This window comes from Nycticebus coucang, chromosome 2 (assembly GCF_027406575.1).
Source record: "Nycticebus coucang isolate mNycCou1 chromosome 2, mNycCou1.pri, whole genome shotgun sequence".
Taxonomy (NCBI): domain Eukaryota; kingdom Metazoa; phylum Chordata; class Mammalia; order Primates; family Lorisidae; genus Nycticebus; species Nycticebus coucang.
Window position 1 is genome coordinate 184525933 of NC_069781.1, and position 19900 is coordinate 184545832.

Genomic DNA, 19900 nt, shown 5'->3' on the forward strand with positions numbered 1-19900 from the left:
CACTTGGTGGGAAAGAACAGTCTTTCTGACAAATGGTGCTTAGACAAGGACAACCACATGCAAAAGAGTGAAGTTGGACCTACCACATACATAGACAAGATGACTCAGAAAGAATCCAAAATGTAAAGAGCTAAAGCTAAAAATAGAAGAACTGGATTTCATCAAAATTTAAAACTTTTGTGCATCAAAGGGTACTATCAAGAGGATGAACGGACCACTGACAGAATGGGAGAAAGTATGTACCAATCACATATCTATGTATCTGATAAGAGCCTGTATCCAGAATATATACAGAAATCGCACAACACAAGACAAATTCAGTCACGTATCTCTTAACAGGATTGCACAGACTGAAGGGCAGAGTCTGTACAGCCTGGCATAGCATGACCGGGACTGTCTGGGGTCCAAACTCGCCTAAATACAGAGATGGCACAGTACAAACACACCATTTGGAACCACCTCACATGTGTGGCCCTATGTTGACCAAAATGTTGTTTTATGATGCATGTGTATAATACCATTTTTTATTTTTTGACACAGAGTCTTATTCTGTCACCCTGGGTGGAGTACCGCAGCCTCATAGCTTGCAGCAACCTCAAACTCTGGGAATCAAGCGATCCTCCTGCGTCAGCGTCCTGAGTAGCTGGGAGCCACCATACCTGGCCTACAATACCATTTCTAAATGAACAAAGGATATGAATAGATATCTGTCCACAGAAGACCTACAAACGGGCATGAAGCACATGGAAAGACCCTCAGCATGATTAAACACCCACAAAAGGCACATCACAGCCATGATGAAACAGCACCCAGACCTGCTAAGGCAGGAAGTCAGACAGTAACAAGTGTCCCCAGTGATCTGGTGGTGGGAAGAGAAGGGGCGTGGCCAGTTTGGAGAACAATCTGGGGGTTCTCAAAAAGTTAAACACAGGGCATGGCGCCTGTGGCTCAAAGGAGTAGGGCACCAGACCCATATGCCGGAGGTGGCGGGTTCAAGCCCAGCTCCGGCCAAAAACTGCAAAAAAAAAAAAAAAAAGTTAAATACAGGCCAGACTTGGTGGCTCACACCTATAATCCCAGCACTCTGGGAGGCCAAGGCAGGAGGATCCTTTGAGCTCAGTAGTTCAAGATCAGCCTGAGCAACAATGACAACCCATTTCTACTAAAAATAGAAAAACCAGCCTGGCATTGTAACAGGCGCCTGTAGTCCCAGCTACTTGGGAGGCTGAGGCAGGAGGATCGCTTGAGCCCAAGAGCTTGGGTGACAGAATGATACTCTGTGTCAAAAAAAGAAAAAAGTAGGGCGGCGCCTGTGGCTCAAGGAGTAGGGCGCTGGTCCCAGATGCCGGACGTGGCGGGTTCAAACCCAGCCCCGGCCAAAAACCACAAAAAAAAAAAAAAGTAAAACACAGTTACTACGTGAGCAGCAGTTCCAATCCTATGACTATGCTCACTAAAAACCCACAAACATAGGTTCATGCAAAAACCTGTGAACTGATATTCACAGCAGCACTATTCATAATAGTCAAGAGTAGAAACACCACAATGTCTACCCACAGATGGACGACACACAGAATAAGCTATGTGTGAGTCTCAGCCAAGCAAAGGAGGAGGTGCTGACACACAGGGCAACACAGAGGGACCTCACATATGCTGTTCAGTAAGAGAGGTAGACACAGAGGGGAAATGTGTGATCCCATTAACATGTGATGTCCAAACAGGGAAAAGCACGGACAGAAAGCAGATCTGTGGTTGCAGGAGCCTGGGGGCATGCAGGGAAGGAAGGTGCCTGATCGCCATCCCCTGGGCCACTCTCAGAGCCTGGGACACTGGTGCTGGCCCCAGCTCACCCTGCCTGGCAGCAATGCTCCCAGCATGGGGCCAGTAGGCTGCACTGAAATGTAATCTCCACGCAGAGGAGAAACTCACAGTGTGGGTTCACAAGGGAAACACAGGATAGTGGGAAAAATAAAGCCCTCTTTCCCCAGCTATGTCTTCAGTAATGATTTGCCTGGACAGTGTTTTGCTGACTGTAACAACAGGATTCATTTTTAATAATTAAAGTAATATATGATGCATCACCTAAGCCCAGGAAAATGGAATCTCTCACAGCCTCAGTGCAGGTGGAATATCCTTTATATAAAATGCTTGGGGCCAGAAGTATTTTGGATTTCTTTCTTTTGTTTGATTTTGGAATATTTGCATTATACTTAACAGTTGAGCAACCCTAATCAGAAACTCCAAAATGCTCTCATGGGCCTTTGAGAGCCACAGTGATACTCACAAAGTTTTGAATTCTGGGGCATTTCAGATCAGGGTGCTCAAGCTGCAGCCTGACACAGCCATGCCAGATAGATGGAAATAAGAGCTTGGAGAGTCACCAAGGACGGCCCTATGGCTGGAGACACGGATGGGACAGCACCGCCCCAAGCCAGCCCCGGGATGCATCCTGACCTGCTGCCCTGAGAAGCCCCCTGACCCTGCACGATGCCCCAATGCTCAGCGCACCGTTTGTTCCACTTCTTACACCTGCTGACCCTGAGTACCAGGCCACAGACAGACACAGCTGTTTTCTCCTGACAAAGCTACACAAGTGATGAAACAAGTGACTCAGAGCTGCCTTTGAGTAGATTCATCCTTGCTACAATGACACGCTCATGTGTGTGTTATGAAAAACAACCTGACCAGCCGGGCATTATGGTGGGTGCCTGTAGTTCCAGCTACTTGGGAGGCTTAGGCAAGAGGATCACTTAAACCCAAAAGTTTGAGGTTGCTGTGAGCTAAGATGCCACGGCACTCTACCAAGGGGAACCAAGTGAGACTCTGTCTCAAAAAAAAAAAGAAAGAAAGAAAAAGAAAAAAGAAAAACAATCAGACGTGACTCAGCGCCCGTAGCACTAGTTACAGCACCAGCCACAGATTCTGAGGCTAACGGGTTTGAGTCCGGCCTGGGTCAGTTAAACAACAATGACAACTGTAACAAAAAAAAAAAAAAAAATAGCCGAGCGTTGTGGCAGGAGCCTATAGTCCCAGTTACTTGGGAAGCTGAGGCAAGAGAATCGCTTAAGCCCAAGAGTTTGAGGTTGCTGTGAGCTGTGATGCCACCGCACTCCACCGAGGGTGACGTAGTGAGACTCTGTCTCAAAAAAAAAAAGAAAAGAAAAGAAAAGAAAAAAAAATCAGACCAAGAGAAATAAAACTGCATTCTAAGAACTCCACGATTAAAAGGGAGACATTTCCAGTATCTGCCTTGCTCACCTTTGGCAGAAGTCTAGCAACACGTTGACGAGAATGGTGCATGCCACCTCCAGGTCACCATCACAGCCGCCCGAGGCAGAGGGTGCAGGGAGGAAGTGCCCGTGGATCGCCCACTGATGGAAGTCGAGTCTGCAACAGTGAGCCCTGCGTGAAGAGTTCTAAGAAACGATTTGTGGGCAGGGTCCTCTGTACCCTGGAAGGAAGCCCTACCAGGGGACACAGCCCTCACATCTGTGGGCAGGGACCCCGCTGTGCGAAAGCCCTCAGCTCAGGCGGCCTCAGCAGCTGCCTCCAGCACTGGCCACAGCCCTCACTGGGCAACCGCTGGGGGTTGCAGGATGGACGGGGCCATTGCACATGTACAGGTTGACACAATACTGCCATGTCTGAACCCTTCCAGGTGCCCCAAGGGGTGCGGGTGAGGGGCAGCCCCAAGTGGTAGAGCTGAGAGCACAGGTGGGAAGGGCCACAGGACACAGACTGAGTGAAACAGATGGCTACCAGCGGTGGGACCAGTCTATGCAGAAAGAGCCAAGCCCAAGTGGAACACATTTTTACAAGCACGCAACCACAGCTGGGCTACCCTTGCTGTCCTGAATTTTGCACAGAATTCATCTGAGTGTTACTTGTGTAACTAAGAAAGGAGACCTAGGCACACATGTGAGCAGGGTGACACCACACACACCCAATCCTCTTCCCTGGGGCACCCTGACCCCATCAGAGACAGGATGTGCAGCCAGCTTGGTAGAGGCACAGGCAGCGCTCACTGGCCACACCCTGAAGTCCATGTTGCTCTTGTCACCCCAACTCCTTCCCTCTCCCAGCATCTATCTGTCTCTGACATGCTGGCCTGGCTCTCTACAGGCCTAGTGGCCTCTGTGGCAGGAGGGCAGTGGGCATAGGGCAGCTATGCTGACCCCAGGGCTGGGTGAGGGAGCTTTCTCTACACCTGTGGGGACCACTCTTCCTCTCTGACCTCTGCCCTCCACCCAAGAGCCCTCTCAGCTGTCCACTCACATGCCCAGAGCAGCACATCTGACCCCTTCCCATGTCACAGCAACTGTCCAGGACTCACAGGGGCTCAGCCCTCCCACCACCTGGCTCCGGGTGCCCGCGCTCCCTCTCTCTGTCTTTCTAGGCACTTGCCATGCACAGCCCTGTCTGGCGTCTCCATCACCCACCCAAACTTCTATTTCCACGTCGGCCTGCAGGTTGCCGGGTCACACTGGGCAGGCAGGGGTAAGTAAGGTCCAATCCCTGATCTGCACAGAGGTGCCACACAGGCAGGCTGGACCCTTCCCTCTGTTCCTCCAGTTTCTAGGACCTTCTAGAAGTGTCTGGCACATAGTAGGAACAAAACAAACTTTTCTTGAATAAAGGAAAAACAGCTGAAATTGTGCCTGAGGTTACACAGTTAAAATGAGGACTTAATGGCAAGACACAGGCCTTAAGACAATAGGCTTAAAGGAGGCTCCTTTAAACACCCACCTTTCTGTGTCCGAGAGAGCATCAAGTTCAGGCTGAACTTCCAGTTCCAGCTGTAACCAGTCTCTGTAAGTCAACTGGGAGAAAAGGAGCAATTTAATACCATGAGGGCAGCCCAACATAGGAGCCACAGGTCAGGGTCACGAAGCAGCCGTGCCATTTCCCCTCACAAGGTCTGTATCCCTCTGTTATGACAAAATTGTAACCAAAAAAGAGTACCATAGGAAGGAAATTAACATTGCTTTTGTCACAAATAATTTCTATTCTTATAGAACAATTTCTATTTTTATACCATCTTCCTAGTGAGAAACCACTCTAGCACAAAGGTATTAGCACTGTAACACTTTTTTCCAAGCATAAAGAGGCCATTTTTATGAAATGCATTTCACAGTAAGCCCCCCAAAATAGGGGACTCATGTCCTGCTGACACTGGTGCTGCTGTGCAGACGGATACTTGTGGACCCTCGCTCTCCTCCTGTGGGTGGTTAAGTGTGGTGACCGGGCTGCCACACGCCTTCCTCAAACCTGGTTACCGCACTGTCTCAGGACTGCATACTTCTTGTTTGAAAACTCTTAGAACAGTTCCACAAGTCAATGTGGACTAGTCTCAAAACCTCACACTCAGCTCGGCGCCCGTAGCTCAGTGAGTAGGGCTATGGCCATACATACTGACACTGGCGGGTTCGAGCCTGGGCAGGGCCTGCTAAATAACAATGACAACTGCAACCCCAAAAAATAGCCAGGCATTATGGTGGGTGCCTGTAGTCCCAGCTATCTGGGAGGCTGAGGCAAAGGAATCACTTTAAGCCCAAGAGTTTAAGGTTGCTGTGAGCTGTGATGCCACAGCACTCTACCAAGGATGACATAGTGAGACTCTGTCTCAAAAAACAAACAAACAAACAAAAAAATACCCCAAACAAACAAAAAAACCCCTCACACTCTGTGCATTGTGTTCTGTCTGGTGAGGGCGGCGGCCAGGCCACAGGGGCAGACACACCCAGGCAGGACGGGCCCTTGCGCTGCCCTCACTCATCACTCCCTACTCTAAACATGTCTTACACTCACCCCTGCATGGCTGGTAGAGTCAACAGTAAAAGAATGAAAGATACAATAAAACAATTTTGAGATTTTTTTTTCTCTAAAAACCAAATGACCCTGCAAGCATCCCAGGAAATAATTAGTACCATGGGCACATTGGTAAGAGTGGTCCCAGGCAGGGCCAGCTCAGAGACCAAGTCTGCTTGTGGAGCCTGGCAAACATGTTCCTAAAAGTTACTCTTAGGAGAAATCTAGTAAAGATAGCATGGTCTTTCTGTGCAATTTCTTACTGCACATAAAGCCACAACTACATCAACAAAGACTTCACTCTGAGGAGATAGCTCACACAGACCTGGAGCCAGAGGGAGGGAGGGAGATGGGTACCCACATGCAAGGCCTTCTCCTTCAGCAGGTCCTGAAAGGTGCTTTGTCCCCACAGCGAGAGGGCAGCTCTCTGCCAATCTGCGGGAGGAGGGTGCAGGGGTCTCCAGGGGACGCCAGCTGTGTCTTCCCAGGAGGGAGGGTCTCGGGTCTCTGAGAACAGTCTGAACATGAGGAACTGAAACTGACATGAACAGGGACACAGGGACACAGTGACTTCTTACTCTTTGCACAAGTTGTGAGTAAGAGGTTGAGATACTTCTCAGCCCTCAGACAGCCTCACCCAGTGCCATGCAGCTCTGCAGCAGCACCGCCTCCCTGGGGGTGAGCCAAGCGCTTTACCAATTACGTATCAATTCCTCTGCCTCCTAGGGAACTTAGACCTTCTTCCCATGTTTACAGTGAGTACTGGCTGCTCAAAGGACCATGGCCCTTGACCAGTGAAGCCCAGTGGGGAGAGTGTTGGGCCCTCTTCTCTAAACCACACTTCCTCTAAGAATAAGGTGCCTGGGCAGTGAAGGTGAGCCCTGGACCCAGGGGGGCTGCGCCTGGTTGTGTCTGAATTTATCTGGGACCCTGGACCCTATAATTTCAAAAGTTTCTCAGCTGATTCTAATGTGAAGACTACAAATCAAAACCATTATTTTACACATAAGAGACGTTCATTAAAATTCTGTAAAAGAATACCTCTGGTTTGCAGAATTAACTTCCCTTCACTTTTGACACTGAGGTTTATACAACTTATCTTGCACTTTGTAGAAAAAAGGAGTTAGGCTTGGCACCTGTAGTACAGTGGTTATGGCAACGGCTACATACACCCAGGCTGGTGGGTTCGAACTCAGCCTGGGTCAGCTAAACAATAATGACAACTGCAACAAAAAAATAGCTGGGCATTGTGGCGGGTGCCTGTAGTACCCTACTTGGGAGGCTGAGGCAAGAGAATCGCTTAAGCCTAAGAGTTGGAGGTTGCTGTGAACTGTGATACCATAGTACTCTACTGAGGGCGACATAGTGACACTCGGTCTCAAAAAAAGGAGTTAGAATTCTTCTTCAAATGGAAACATACTTTTTATTAATACTTCTTTTTTGAGAGTGCTGTGGCATCATCATAGCTCACTGTAGCCTCCAACTCCTCAGCTAAAGTAATGCTCCCTCATCAGCCTCCTGAGTGCTGGGATTACAGGTGTGCACTGCCACACCTGGCTCAAATACTTATCTTTTAATTACCTATTCTGTCTCCAAAAAAATTCACCTAATCTATAAATATCAATTCTATTTATTTATTTATTTTTTAGACAGAGTCTCAAGCTGTCACCCTGGATAGAGTACCGTGGCATCATAGCTCACAGCAACCTCCAACTCTTGGGCTTAAGTGATCCTTTGATCTCAGTTTTTCTATTTTTAGTAGAGATGAGGTCTCACTTTTTGCTCAGGCTGGTATCAAACTAGTGAGCTCAAGCAATCCACCTGCCTCAGCCTCTCAGAGTGCTAGGATTATAGGCGTGAGCCACCACGCCTGGCCAATTCTCTTTTTTAAAAAAAGTAGAGATACTTACCACCTTACAACCCCAATCTAAATCAGAATAGGAAGGAAATTTGCAAAATGCCCAAGCAGAGGCTTCCTTAAGCACAAGGAGACCCTACACGGGCACCTGCTAGGGGACAAAGACTCTGCCCACTCAGCCAGAGGGCTTCGAATCCAAGACTCAGGGAATGGGAAGAGTAGAGACCTGGGGACCTACCTTTTTAATAACATCTGGAGATAAACAGCTGTACAACATGTCATGTGACTGGGAGGAAAACTTGCACAGAGAATAAGAAATTGCCGCTGTACAAAACCTGAACATAGAAAATATAATGCATGAACGTGATCCATACAGAATGAAAAGCATGAAAGAGAAGCATAATTTTCTTTTTTTTGTTGTTAAATCATAGCTGTGCACATTAATGCAATCATGGGGTACAATGTGCTGGTTTTATATACCATTTGAAATATTTTCATCAAACTGGTTAATATAGCCTTCACTGCATTTTCTTAGTTATTATGTTAAGACATTTATATTCTACACTTAGTAAATTTAACATGTACCCTTGTAAAATGGACCCTAGTGTGGTCCCACCAATTACCCTCCCTCCACCCATCCTCTTCCTCCACTTCCCTCCCTCTCCTCTTTCCCCTTCTTCTTGGGCTACAGTTGGGTTATAGCTTTCGTAGAGAAGCATAATCTTCGCAAAATCAAGTTTCATGCATTCCAAAACAGACAGCCCGAACATCAGTTCTGGGTTTAGAAAAACCTTTCTACAGCCTCACCCACAAAAGCAGAGTCTCCCTGAGCTGGAGCCATGGCTGCCCTGCTAAGGATAGACCTGAGAGGCAGCAGACAAGCATGTGGGGACCACGCACAGATAAGGCTGTGCCCGTGGAGCACAGAGCAAGCAGTGAGGCACAGACACCTGGGAGCTGTGTCTACAGGGCCACAGAGAAAGCTCACACCATGTCTGAGCACATGACCGCATGTTGGCATAGAAACATGACTTCAAGGGCAGCTTCAGCCACGCCGGCAGCTTGCCTACCAAGTTGGGCCATGAGTTCTGGGGAAGGAAAGAATAGAAGCCCCAGGGACCAGAAGAAGGTAAGGAAGGTCTAAGCTCAGCATCCAGCCAGGCTGCACACATCCTCAAGGGCCCCCAGGTCTGCAAGCAACCCCTTTCCCCTCCCAATGTACTGCCAGGGACAGACAGACACACACAACCCAGCATCAAAGGGCAAAACAAGATAATACACTCAGGAAGAAATAAAAATGGCAACACCTAGCCGGGAGCTGTGGCGGGCGCCTATAGTCCCAGCTGCTCGGGAGGCTGAGGCAAGAGAATCGTGTAAGCCCAAGAGTTAGAGGTTGCTGTGAGCCGTGTGATGCCACGGCACTCTACCGGAGGGCGGTACAGTGAGACTCTGTCTCTACAAAAAAAAAAAAAAAAAAATGGCAACACCAATGCCAAAAATCCATTTTCATTAGTAACTGAGGAGCATTAAATGAGATTCCACAGGCTAAATGGCCACCACAGGGCCAGTCACAGCTATGAAAGTCTTAGGGGCCTGGGGGGAAGTCACAAAGGCAGGTGCACATGCTGCCCTCCCCATCCTCCTCCGTGAGATGCAGCATGAGATCACAGCTCACATGCAGCTTTCTCCAAACGAACATTCGTCCAGAGACACTGCCACCCCTCAGGGCGGATGGCCTCTCCCCTAGGGTTGGTAACGCTGCCACTGCTCCCACCTCTGTGCTTGACTGTCTTATGTCCCCACTGCAGAGAGCCGGAGGCCCAGTACTGCTATGAGCTCTGGTGAATGAGGCGCCTGGGACTGACCACACGGACTCTTCACCGGGTACCCAGAACTGACCAGATGGAATCCTCACTGGGTATCCATGACTGACCAGACAGACTCTTCATGGGATGTCTAGGACTGGCCAGAAAGACTTCTCATGGGGCACCCAAAACTGACCAGATGGACTCCTCACGGGGTACCCAGAATTAACCAGATGGACTCCTCATGGAGCGCCTAGGACTAACCAGATGGAACTCCTCACAGGGCACCTGGGACTGACCATATGGACTCGGGGTACCCAGGAATAACCAGATGGACTCCTCACAGGATGCCGCTTTTGCCAAGTGCCCAGGAAGGGCCGGACCACCCTGCAGCCCAGCAAAGCCAAGCACTTGCTGCCTGAGGTCCATACCTGGTGGCCAGGTGACCTGCTGCACTGTCACTTGCTCCTTACACACTTACACCTTTTCTTTCCGAGCCCCCCATCGGGCCTCCATCAAGAACCTGTCCAAACACCACCTACCCCGTTGGCCCCAAATGTCCTCTCAGAAATTGCAATGGTGCTAATGAGCTCCCTTCCTCCCTCTCAGCTCAGGGCCCTGACTGCAGAAGCTCCTGTGGCCTCTCCCAGCACCAGCTGTGTGTGCCCTTGAGGTGCCCTGCAGGGAAGGGGAGCTTGAGGGCAGGAGCAGGGTTCACATGGCATGCTCAAGGGACCCATGTGGACTCAGTCAACTGGGAGGATGTGGGTTTCAGTGCCCTTGGAGCCAGCACAGCGAAAGAGCCAGCTGTGCACACAACATGAGGTGGCTGACGGCAGGGAGACCCAGAAAACTGCTGCAAGGACCTGGCTCAGCCAACTGCAGACAACCAAGACTAAACAAAGCAGCTCCCTCCAGGACACGTAAATGGAAAGACTAGGATTACCATCAAGTATTAATTTTAGTAGTATTTTAAATGTCAGCAGTTTAGTAAAGCAGTATGATCCCATTTTTATAAACAAAGAAACATGCACATAATACACAAAAAATAAAGTCCTAAAAGATCCCATGCCAATATGCTACCAAGTGACCACCTCTGGGCGGTACTGTTTCCTGGACACCTGTCTTTCTAATTTTATCTAAAGACCAAGTGTTACTTTTCTTTTTTTGGGGGGTGGAAGGGCAGAGTCTTACTCTGTCATCCTGAGTGCCATGGCGTCATAGCTCACAGCAACCTCAAACTCCTGGGCTCAACCAATCCTCATGCCTCAGCCTCCTAAGTTGCTGAGACTACAGGTATAAACACGCCCAACTCATTTTTCTTTCTTTTTTTTTGAGACAGAGTCTCACTATGTTGCCCTCAGTACAGTACTGTGTTGTCACAGCTCACAGCAACCTCAAACTCTTGGGCTTAAGCGATTCTCTTGTCTCAGCCTCCCAAGTAGCTGGGACAACACCAGGCTATTTTTTTGTTGCAGTTGTGTATGTGGCTGGCGCTGTAACCAGTGTGCTATGACGCCGAGCCTTGTTTTACTATTTTTAGTAGAGATGGGGTCTCATTGTTGCTCAGGCTGGTCTCCACCTCCTGAGCTCAAGGGATCCACCCGCCTTGACCTCCCAGAGTACTGGGATGACAAGTGTGATACTTTCCCTGAAGGCTGAGCAAGGAAATGACTGAGAAGGACAGAGGCTTACTTCAGGCAGATGAGCGAGGACTCCTGAGTGCGGCAGGTCAGGAGGCTGTTGACCAAGTCAGGGACGGGAAGGGCCCTGGCCAGAGGACCCACATCCACTTCTGGGAGCATAGACCTGGATTCACCCAGGTGGACGGCCAGGGCAGCCAAGCCCAGCATGTGTGAGGCACTAAGGCTGGGGCCCTGGAAATGAGAACAAGGAAGGGCAGGTGGCAGAGCTGGTGGCCTCTGAAGACAATGGGGAGGTGGGGCCTACCTGGAGGCGGAGCAGCTGGCAGAGCCGGCCAAGCACTGCTGGCAACAGCGAGCATCCACACATGGTCCTCACAAACAGGGTGGCCCAGGGGCCCTGCCTGCAGAGACAGCCCAAGGCATCATCGGCAGTGGCCATGATGGGCAGTCCAGGCACTGGAGTCTTAAAAGAGAGCCCAGTCCCTCCTTGAGACACCCAACTTCTGTGGAAATGAGTGTCACTTGTGCCATGTCCCTGACTGCCTGGCCCCAGGGACTCAGTGCAACAGGAAGAGGTTCCCAGAACAGCTCAAAGGCTGTAAACAAGCATGCCTTTACCTCTCTGGGGGCAGAAAGCTGGAGGCTGCCATCAGGTTCTGACAGAAGGAAGTCAGCAGAAGGTCCACAACCTGAAGAGACATAGTCCCAAGAAGAGGTGATGTCTCATGGTGCTCACATCATCGACATCAAAATTCTGCTTTGCAAATGGAACCTCAAAACAGGCTTGCATGTGGAGAGCAAATAATGCAGCTAGGTACCAAAGATCCCTCCCAAATCCCAGCAACAGAACAGGCCAAGCCTCATTGTGAATCTCCAATCACGAAACTTTATACTATTATGCGTGATTGGCAAATGTTGGCTGTAAAGAAATAAAAAATATCCCATCATATTATGAAATTTATTTATTTAATTAATTTTTTTTTTTTTTTTGGAGACAGGGTCTTACTATTCTGCCCTTGGTAGAGCGTCGGGGTGTCACAACTCATAGTAACCTCAAACTCTTGGGCTTAAGTGACTCTCCTGCCTCAGCCTCCCAAGTAGCCAGGACTATAGGCTCACGCCACAATGCCCGACTATTTTTTGGTTGAAGTTGTCATTGTTGTTTGGCCGGCCCAGGTTGGGTTTGAACCTGCCAGCTCCAGCGTATGTGGCTGGTGCCCTAGCTGCTGAGCTACAGGTGCCAAGCCTGTATTCTGAAATTTAAAAAAAAAAAATTAACTTTAATAAAAAGAGCCCAAAGGCCAGGCACAGTGGCTCCCGCCTCTAATCCCAGAACTCTAGGAGGCAGAGGTGGGAGGATCCCTTGAGCTCACGAGTTTGAGATCAGCCCGAGTCAGAGCAAGACCCTGTCTCTTAAAATAGAAAAACTAGCTAGGCATTGTGGCAGGCATCTGTAGTCCCAGCTAATAGGGAGGCTGAGGCAAGAGGATCACATGAGCCCAGGAGTTTGAGGTTGCTCTGAGCTATGATTCCATGGCACTCTACTAAGGGTGACAAAATGAGATTCTGTCTAAAAAAGAGGCCAAAATACAAATTTAAGCTTTGGGGTTGCAAATGGCCTTTCTCACACATACTTTGACAAAAATGTAAAAAGAATTCTCCACACATAAGAAGGTAGGGGTGGAGCCGCCAGCAGCCCTGCTGCCCACTGCCCAGGCCCTAGAGGTCTGACTTCACACAGGCACAGTGATCTAGCAAAACAAACAAACAAGAGGACTACAGGATTCTATCCTTTTTGCACAATTTGAGAGCAGCTGAGACCTCTGAACCTTATTTTCCAGCACTTGGCACCCACCTGCTGTTCTGCCTGCTCAAGTTTTGGAGCCGTGATGCTGAGCCGAACCCTTGACACCTCAGAACTGCTGCCGTCCTCACTGAGCCGCAGGACGGCACGCACACTCTCAGAGATCACTGCCACCTGGGCACACACAACTGCAAGACAGAGAGACAAGAGGTGCACGGGACCGAGACCTGGAGGGTCAGAGTGGCCGCAGGCCTGGCCTCTGTTTGGGGAGGCCATGCTCCACCAGCCCTGTGTGCTCCTCTCCTCAGGCCAGCAGTGGACAAAACACAGGAGACAGCAAGCCATGCCCAGGGCAGGACGGGGCCGGCATCACTGCCTGTCTGTGATCAGCTTAGGACCCACCTATCCTTCACTAACACAAACCCCTCTTTTCATCTTCACATTGGAAGCCCCAGGCCACTCTCCAGGCTTGAACACCTGTCTGAGAACCAGCGCTGATGGGTTTGATGGTGCTGCCTTCTTTCAGACACAGTGGAGATGGGTCTCCTTTGGGCTGTCACAAACTCTTGGCAGAAGGTGAATGTTCTGCTGTTTGGCATCTGGGTGAGGCAGGTGGTAGAGAAAGAAGACAGGAGGATGCGTAGTTTTCTTGTCCTCTGAGCCTCAGTAGACAAGTAGGCTCCAGGTCTCCCAGAGACCACAGCAAGCCACTTCCATATGAAATCCTCTGTTGCTCCGAGAAGCAGGCAGCTCTGACATTTGTCAGTCTTGTGATTAAGGACTGTACCTTTTCCGCAGTGTCCCCAACCACCACATTCTGCACAAGCACAGCTGTGAAAGGCTGCACTCGGCCAGAGCAAGGGTTGTGTCTGAGGCGACCCCTTACCAGGCAGTGTACCAAGGAAACTTTGCTAATATTTCCTCCATGAGGCGCTCTGCCTTGGTTTGGACAAAATAAATTCATGATAGGTAAAAACCTATCACAGCTACTCAGTCAAAACATAGCTTACTTCAGATCCTGCATGTATCGTATTGGAAATCTAGAAGTGCCCACGGTGCAAGACGGCAAGTTTAGAACTGCCTGGGGCTCCGCAGCACATGAGTGATCTCACAGGGAGCAGACACACGGACTCAGGGTGAGGTGCAGTGTGTGATGTGACATCTACTGAGCCACAGAGGACAAGAAAACTACACATCCTCCTGTCTTCTTTCTCTATCACCTGCCTCACTCAGATGCCACACAGCAGAACATTCACCTTCTCCCAAGAATTTGTGATGACCCAAAGGGGACCCATCCCCACTGTGTCTGAAAGAAGGCAGCACCGTCAAACCCATCAGCGCTGGTCAATTTAAGAACCACATGCAGGGCCAGGCGAGGTAGCTCACACTTACAATCCCAGCACGGTAGATTAGCTGAGCTCACAGGTTCGAGACCAGCCTAAGCCAGAGTGAGACCTTGTCTCTAAAAATAGCCAAGTGTTATGGTGGACACCTGTGGTCCCAGCTACTTGGGAGGCTGAGATAAGAGAATCACTTGAACCCAAGAGTTTGAGGTTGCTGTGATCTGCAACACCACAGCACTCTACCAAGGATACCACCAAGGACAACAAAGTAAGACTCTTTCTCAAAAAAAAAAAAAAAAGAACCACATGCAGGACCATCACCCCAACCACAGGCTGCATACCCTGAAACCAAACATGAGCACCAGTGTCCTCACCGTCATATCGGGTGGGGTCTGTCATGGAGGTTCTGAGCTCTCCCAGTGCAGCTGTGAGCTGTCCCAGGGCCTCCTCAGCACAGCTGGGTTCTGCCCTCATTCCTGGGGATACATCTGAAGGGGGTGAGATTTTAACAGTTAGGCCAACGCTGAGCACAGGGGCTCATGCCTGTAACCCCAGCACTCTGGTAGGCTGAGGAGGGTGCATTCCTTGAGCTCAGAAGTTTGAGACCAGCCTGACCAAAGCAAGACTCTCATCTCTACTAAAAATAGAAAACCTGGCTCGGTGCCTGTGGCTCAAGCGGCTAAGGCGCCAGCCACATACACCTGAGCTGGCGGGTTTGAATCCAGCCCGGCCCACCAAACAACAATGATGGCTGCAACCAAAAAATAGCCAGGCGTGGGCAGCACCTGTGGCTCAGTCGGTGGGGCACTGGCCCCATGTACCGAGGCCAAAAGATAGCCGGGCGTTGTGGCAGGCGCCTGTGGTCCCAGCTGCTCGGGAGGCTGAGGCAGGAGAGTCGCTTAAGCCCAGGAGTTGGAGGTTGCTGTGAGCTGTGTGAGGCCACGGCACTCTACCGAGTGCCATAAAGTGAGACTCTGTCTCTACAAAAAAAAAAAAAAAAATAGCCAGGCATTATGGGGGGCGCCTGTGGTCCCAGCTACTTGGGAGGTGGAGACAAGAGACTCGCTTGAGCCCAGGAGTTGGAGGTTGCTGTGAGCTGTGATGCTATGGCACTCTACCCAGGGCGACAGCTTGAGGCTCTGTCTCAAAAAAAAAAAAAAAAAGAAAAAGACAACCTAGCCAGGCATTGTGGTGGGCACCTGTAGTTCCAACTACTCAGGAGGATGAGGTTAGAATTCTTGAGCCCAAGAGTTTGAAGTTGCTGTGAGCTGTGACACCATGGCACTCTATCCATGTAACAGACTGAGACTCTGTCTTAAGAAAAAAAAAAGCCAGCCCAGACAGAAGCTTATGTACAAGGTCAAACAGTCAAGTTCTCCTAGAAAAAGTGCCACATATCTCATTGCTGAATATCACTGTGGTCACCTTCGAGGTACTCCCCTTGGGAAGTTATGCACTGACACCAGCACCTAGTCCACTTCAAAGTGATTTTGGAACTCTTTTCCGGAATGGTCATCAGAGCTGTCATCGTATAAGCCTGACATTTAAGGTCGCAAACTCATTATAGAAAAATTGCTTTGAAGGGTAGACTCGGCACTTGAAGGAGATTCAGCAGTGAGGTCTGTAGCACTTTTTCTAGAATGAGCTCGTGAACTAAATTGTCTCATAAGACCCCCGAGTCTCAGTGCAAAAGTACTGTAGGTTTCAATCAAAAATCACTTGTGAGGGTGGCGCCTGTGGCTCAAGGAATAGGGCGCCGGTTCCATATGCCAGAGGTGGCGGGTTCAAACCCAGCCCTGGCCAAAAAAAAAAATCACTTGTGATAGCAAGAATGAAAAAGACCCCCAGCTGAACGAGAAAGACAACCCACAGCAACCATCTCAACAATGTCGGAGACACTAAGATCATCTGGCAAATAGTGGAAGCGGCCTTGACAAAAATGCTTTAGTGAAAACATCCAAACACACCCAAAGGAGACAGAGGATGTAAAGAACCAAGTGGAAACTGCAGAAGTGAAAACGCAGCAACTGAAGTAAAGGCCCTGGGTGTGAGCTCAACAACAGGATGGGGAGAGTAGGAATAATAGTGAGCTGCATAACACGGGGCCAACCCGTGTGACCCACTGTAGTGACAGGCTAAAGAAGAAAAACCCCATCGTCACATCAACAGAAAAGCATCTGACATCACTCAACAACCATCCATGATAAACTCTCAGAAAAATAGAAATAAAGGAGAACTTCGTCAACTTGATAAAACCATCTACAAACCCCTGACACTTATAGCACACTGCTTTAAGCTATGATGATGCCATGGCACTCTACCCAGGACAAATAAATAAATCAATCTATACAACTCAAAAAAATAAAGGAGAAAATCTTTAGGATGTAGGGCTAAGCAGAGGTCTTAGACTTGACATCAGAAGAAAAAAGTGACACTGAGAATTTTATGACCTCATAAAATTAAAAACACTGAGGCCTGGCACAGGGACTCATGCCCATAATCAAAGCACTCTGGGAAGCTGAGGCAGGAGGATGGCTTCAGGCTGGGAGTTTGAGACCAGCCTGGGCAACATAATGAGATCTTGTCTCTAACAAAATATAGAAAAATAATCAGCTGGGGGTGGTACTCGAGAGGCTAAGGCAGGAGGATGGCTTCAGCCTAGGAGTTCCAGGCTGCAGTGAGCTATGATTATACCACTGCACTTCAGCCTGGGTGACAAAGTGAGACCTTGTCTCAAAACAAAAGCAAACAATCCTCTGACTCTGTTAAGAGAAGAAAAAGATAAGCTACGGCTTGGGAGAAAATATTTGCAAACCACAATTCCACAGACAACTAGTCTCAGGACATATGCAGTGGAGGCCCAGAGTGTGATGTGGGCAGAGTAAACAGTTCAGTTAGAACATGGACAAAGGGAGTGAAGAGACATTCCAAGGCAAAAGATTAACAGATGCGAATAAGACGTGAAAGGATGTTCAACAATACTGGCCACTAGAGAAATGCAAATTAAAATTACAACAAGCTGTCACCAGATCTGTGAGAATGGCTAAAATAAAAAACAGCAATACCAGGCTGAGGCACAGTGGCTCACGCCTATGATCCTAACACTCTGGGAGGCCGAGATGGGAGGATCCCCTGAACTCAGGAGTTTGAGACCAGCTTGCCAAGAACAAGACCCCCATCTTTACTAAAAATAAAAAAACTAGCCAGGTGTTGGAGCGGGCGCCTGTAGTACCAACTTCTCGGGAGACTGAAACAAGAACTCTTGAGCACGTACGTTTGAAGTTGCTGTGAGCTACCATGTTACATCACTCTATCCAAAGTGACACAGTGAGACATTGTCTCAAAAAAAAAAAAGTTAGACCAGTCGGGAAACATACTGAACAGTATACAGATGGACACAGGACTGTCCCATTCTGCAGCCTCTGTGTGGATGGCAGCCTGGACTAGAGTTAGGAGAGCCCTCTCTAATGCTTGATGCTGTCATGTCAGAAATTAAGACATTTATAACACCTCAGAAGAAAAGTGGCTCAATGAACACCACTGCCATGCCATGAAGGGCACATCCACACAAGGAAAAGACCAGTAGTGGCACAGCTGGGGTCAGGGAGGCCAGGGCAGTCACACAGATTCCTTCCCTGTCCCTGCAACCACAAGCAACAAGTTACACTGCTCCTGTACAACAGGACGTGAGAGAGGACAGAGATCAGCACATACACATTTAATTGATTCACGACAGACACTAGGCCTGATCCCATATTTGAAAACAATATTTGTTTAAACCTCCAACACAGTTTTTTTTTTTTTTTTTTTTTTTTGTAGAGACAGAGTTTCACTTTATTGTCCTCGGTAGAGTGCCGTGGCATCACACAGCTCACAGCAACCTCCAACTCCTGGGCTTAGGCGATTTTCCTGCCTCAGCCTCCCGAGTAGCTGGGACTACAGGCACCCGCCACAACGCCCGGCTATTTTTTTGTTGCAGTTTGGCCGGGGCTGGGTTTGAACCTGCCACCCTCGGTATATGGGGCCGGCACCCTGCTCACTGAGCCACAGGCGCTGCCCTCCAACACAGTTTTTAATATAAAAAGGACAAAGCAAAACGAGTTAAAGTTCTGGGGCTGCTGGACACACAAGCATAAAAACATACTGCTGCACACGTGAGTCTCACCCAAAGTGAAACGAGAAATCATAGGCTCTCAGGTTCTGCTCATAAACCCCAATGGACAATTTATTAGAAAACACCCTAGAAGCCCCAAAACTAGGCTCACGTGGTTAAGGAGGCCCAGGGTTAAGGAGCACAGCAGGTGGACATGGCCCCCAAATAGTGCCACTCAACACTGCTCAGGGCCTCTGCTCTCTGCCCACTTGAGTGTTGGATCTTACTGGATGTTGGAAATCTGCTAAGCTTAGGAAAGGCAAACAGAACTGAGACACAGAATAGTAGTTAGAAAAGTCTCTCTGCTTACTTGGCCCTGAAATGTAAGAGGAAGTACAAAGCAAACACAGCACGGCCACGGCCGGGGAGCCAGGCCCCCTGAAGGCCTCCCTTGCGCTGGGAGTCAGCAGAGCCACAGGCCCCAGGAAAAATGTGGATGAGCATAGCTGCCCACTGATTCACAGTGTCACAGGCTTGACCTCTGCCTCATCTCTGATCCCTATCACCAGGAAGAGCCCAATTCATCACTACCCAAGCTGTCGGCACAGTCAGAAAGTGACATGCACACTTCACAGGGACACAGAAACACACATCGCAGCCTCGGCTGGGCACAGAGATGGTGAACAGCGAAGCAGGACTCTGCACAAGACACTCTGGAAAGTGCTAAGTTAGGAAATTCCTCGGGCTGGCCAGGAAGGAGCCTGTGGGACGCCAGCCTTTCAGTGCAGCGCCTGGTCTCTGGGGTTGGGGCTGCTCTTTGGCCCGAGCCAGAGAGACCTCACACACAAGCTCATGGCGCAGGCTTGCGAGAACAGAAGCCCACAGTCAGGCAATGGATCCACACAGGCTGCAGCAGGTGCGGCCCGGAGCCTCACTTTCTGGAGTCTTCTCTTCAGCAGCAGAGCAGGCCCGGCAGTAGGCAGAGTACAGAGATGGGGGGATTTTATCTGCTCTGGATCAGAAAACAATAAAATCAGGTCAACTATAACTCAAATAAACTCTAAAATTTATAATTCCAAAAACTACTGTAATAGCAAAAATATATTAAGTTTGAATAAATCATATAATATTATGTGTTATGTAGAGTACAGTTTCTAGGGGAAAAAATCACATATATAATATGTGCATATATGGGACATGGAACTCTGTCATAGTATGAATAAGAATCAGAGATTAATACCGAGAAGATTAGACCATAAGACACCACTGGGCAATGGGATAATAAATTATTTTTATTTTTTCATTCAATTTTTGATAATTACCATATCTAAAAACTGAATTTAGGGCTTGGTGCCTGTAGCTCAGCGGCTGGGACGCCAGCCACATACACCTAGCACCAACCACATACACCTGGAGCTGGCAGGTTTGAACCCAGCCTGGACCTGCCAAACAACACTGACAACCAATACCAAAAAAATAGCCACAGGCAGGGGGCGGCACCTGTGGCTCCACGGAGTAGGGTGCTGGCCCCATTAGCTGGAGG

General features: G+C 49.1%; 1 protein-coding gene across 5 annotated transcripts in view; it reads right to left on the reverse strand.

Annotated features, from left to right (window-relative positions):
• Positions 1 to 19900, reverse strand: part of FANCA (FA complementation group A) — a 71370-nt gene that overhangs the window by 10696 nt on the left and 40774 nt on the right. For 3 of the 5 annotated variants that reach the window (XR_008373264.1, XM_053555771.1, XM_053555762.1), the window contains exons 21-30: positions 19293 to 19369; positions 14639 to 14752; positions 12973 to 13109; positions 11736 to 11806; positions 11422 to 11518; positions 11167 to 11348; positions 7905 to 8001; positions 6170 to 6346; positions 4747 to 4820; positions 3259 to 3387 (exon numbers count right to left, since the gene is read on the reverse strand). Coding sequence is in view for 2 of the 5 variants with exons in the window: in XM_053555771.1 (XP_053411746.1) it covers positions 3259 to 3387; positions 4747 to 4820; positions 6170 to 6346; positions 7905 to 8001; positions 11167 to 11348; positions 11422 to 11518; positions 11736 to 11806; positions 12973 to 13109; positions 14639 to 14752; positions 19293 to 19369 (1155 nt within the window). In the remaining 3 variants the exon portion in view is untranslated. Of the gene's footprint in view, positions 1 to 3258; positions 3388 to 4746; positions 4821 to 6169; positions 6347 to 7904; positions 8002 to 11166; positions 11349 to 11421; positions 11519 to 11735; positions 11807 to 12972; positions 13110 to 14638; positions 14753 to 19292; positions 19370 to 19900 lie in introns of those variants that run through there. The other 2 variants (XR_008373266.1, XM_053555781.1) reach the window with 2 other exon arrangements.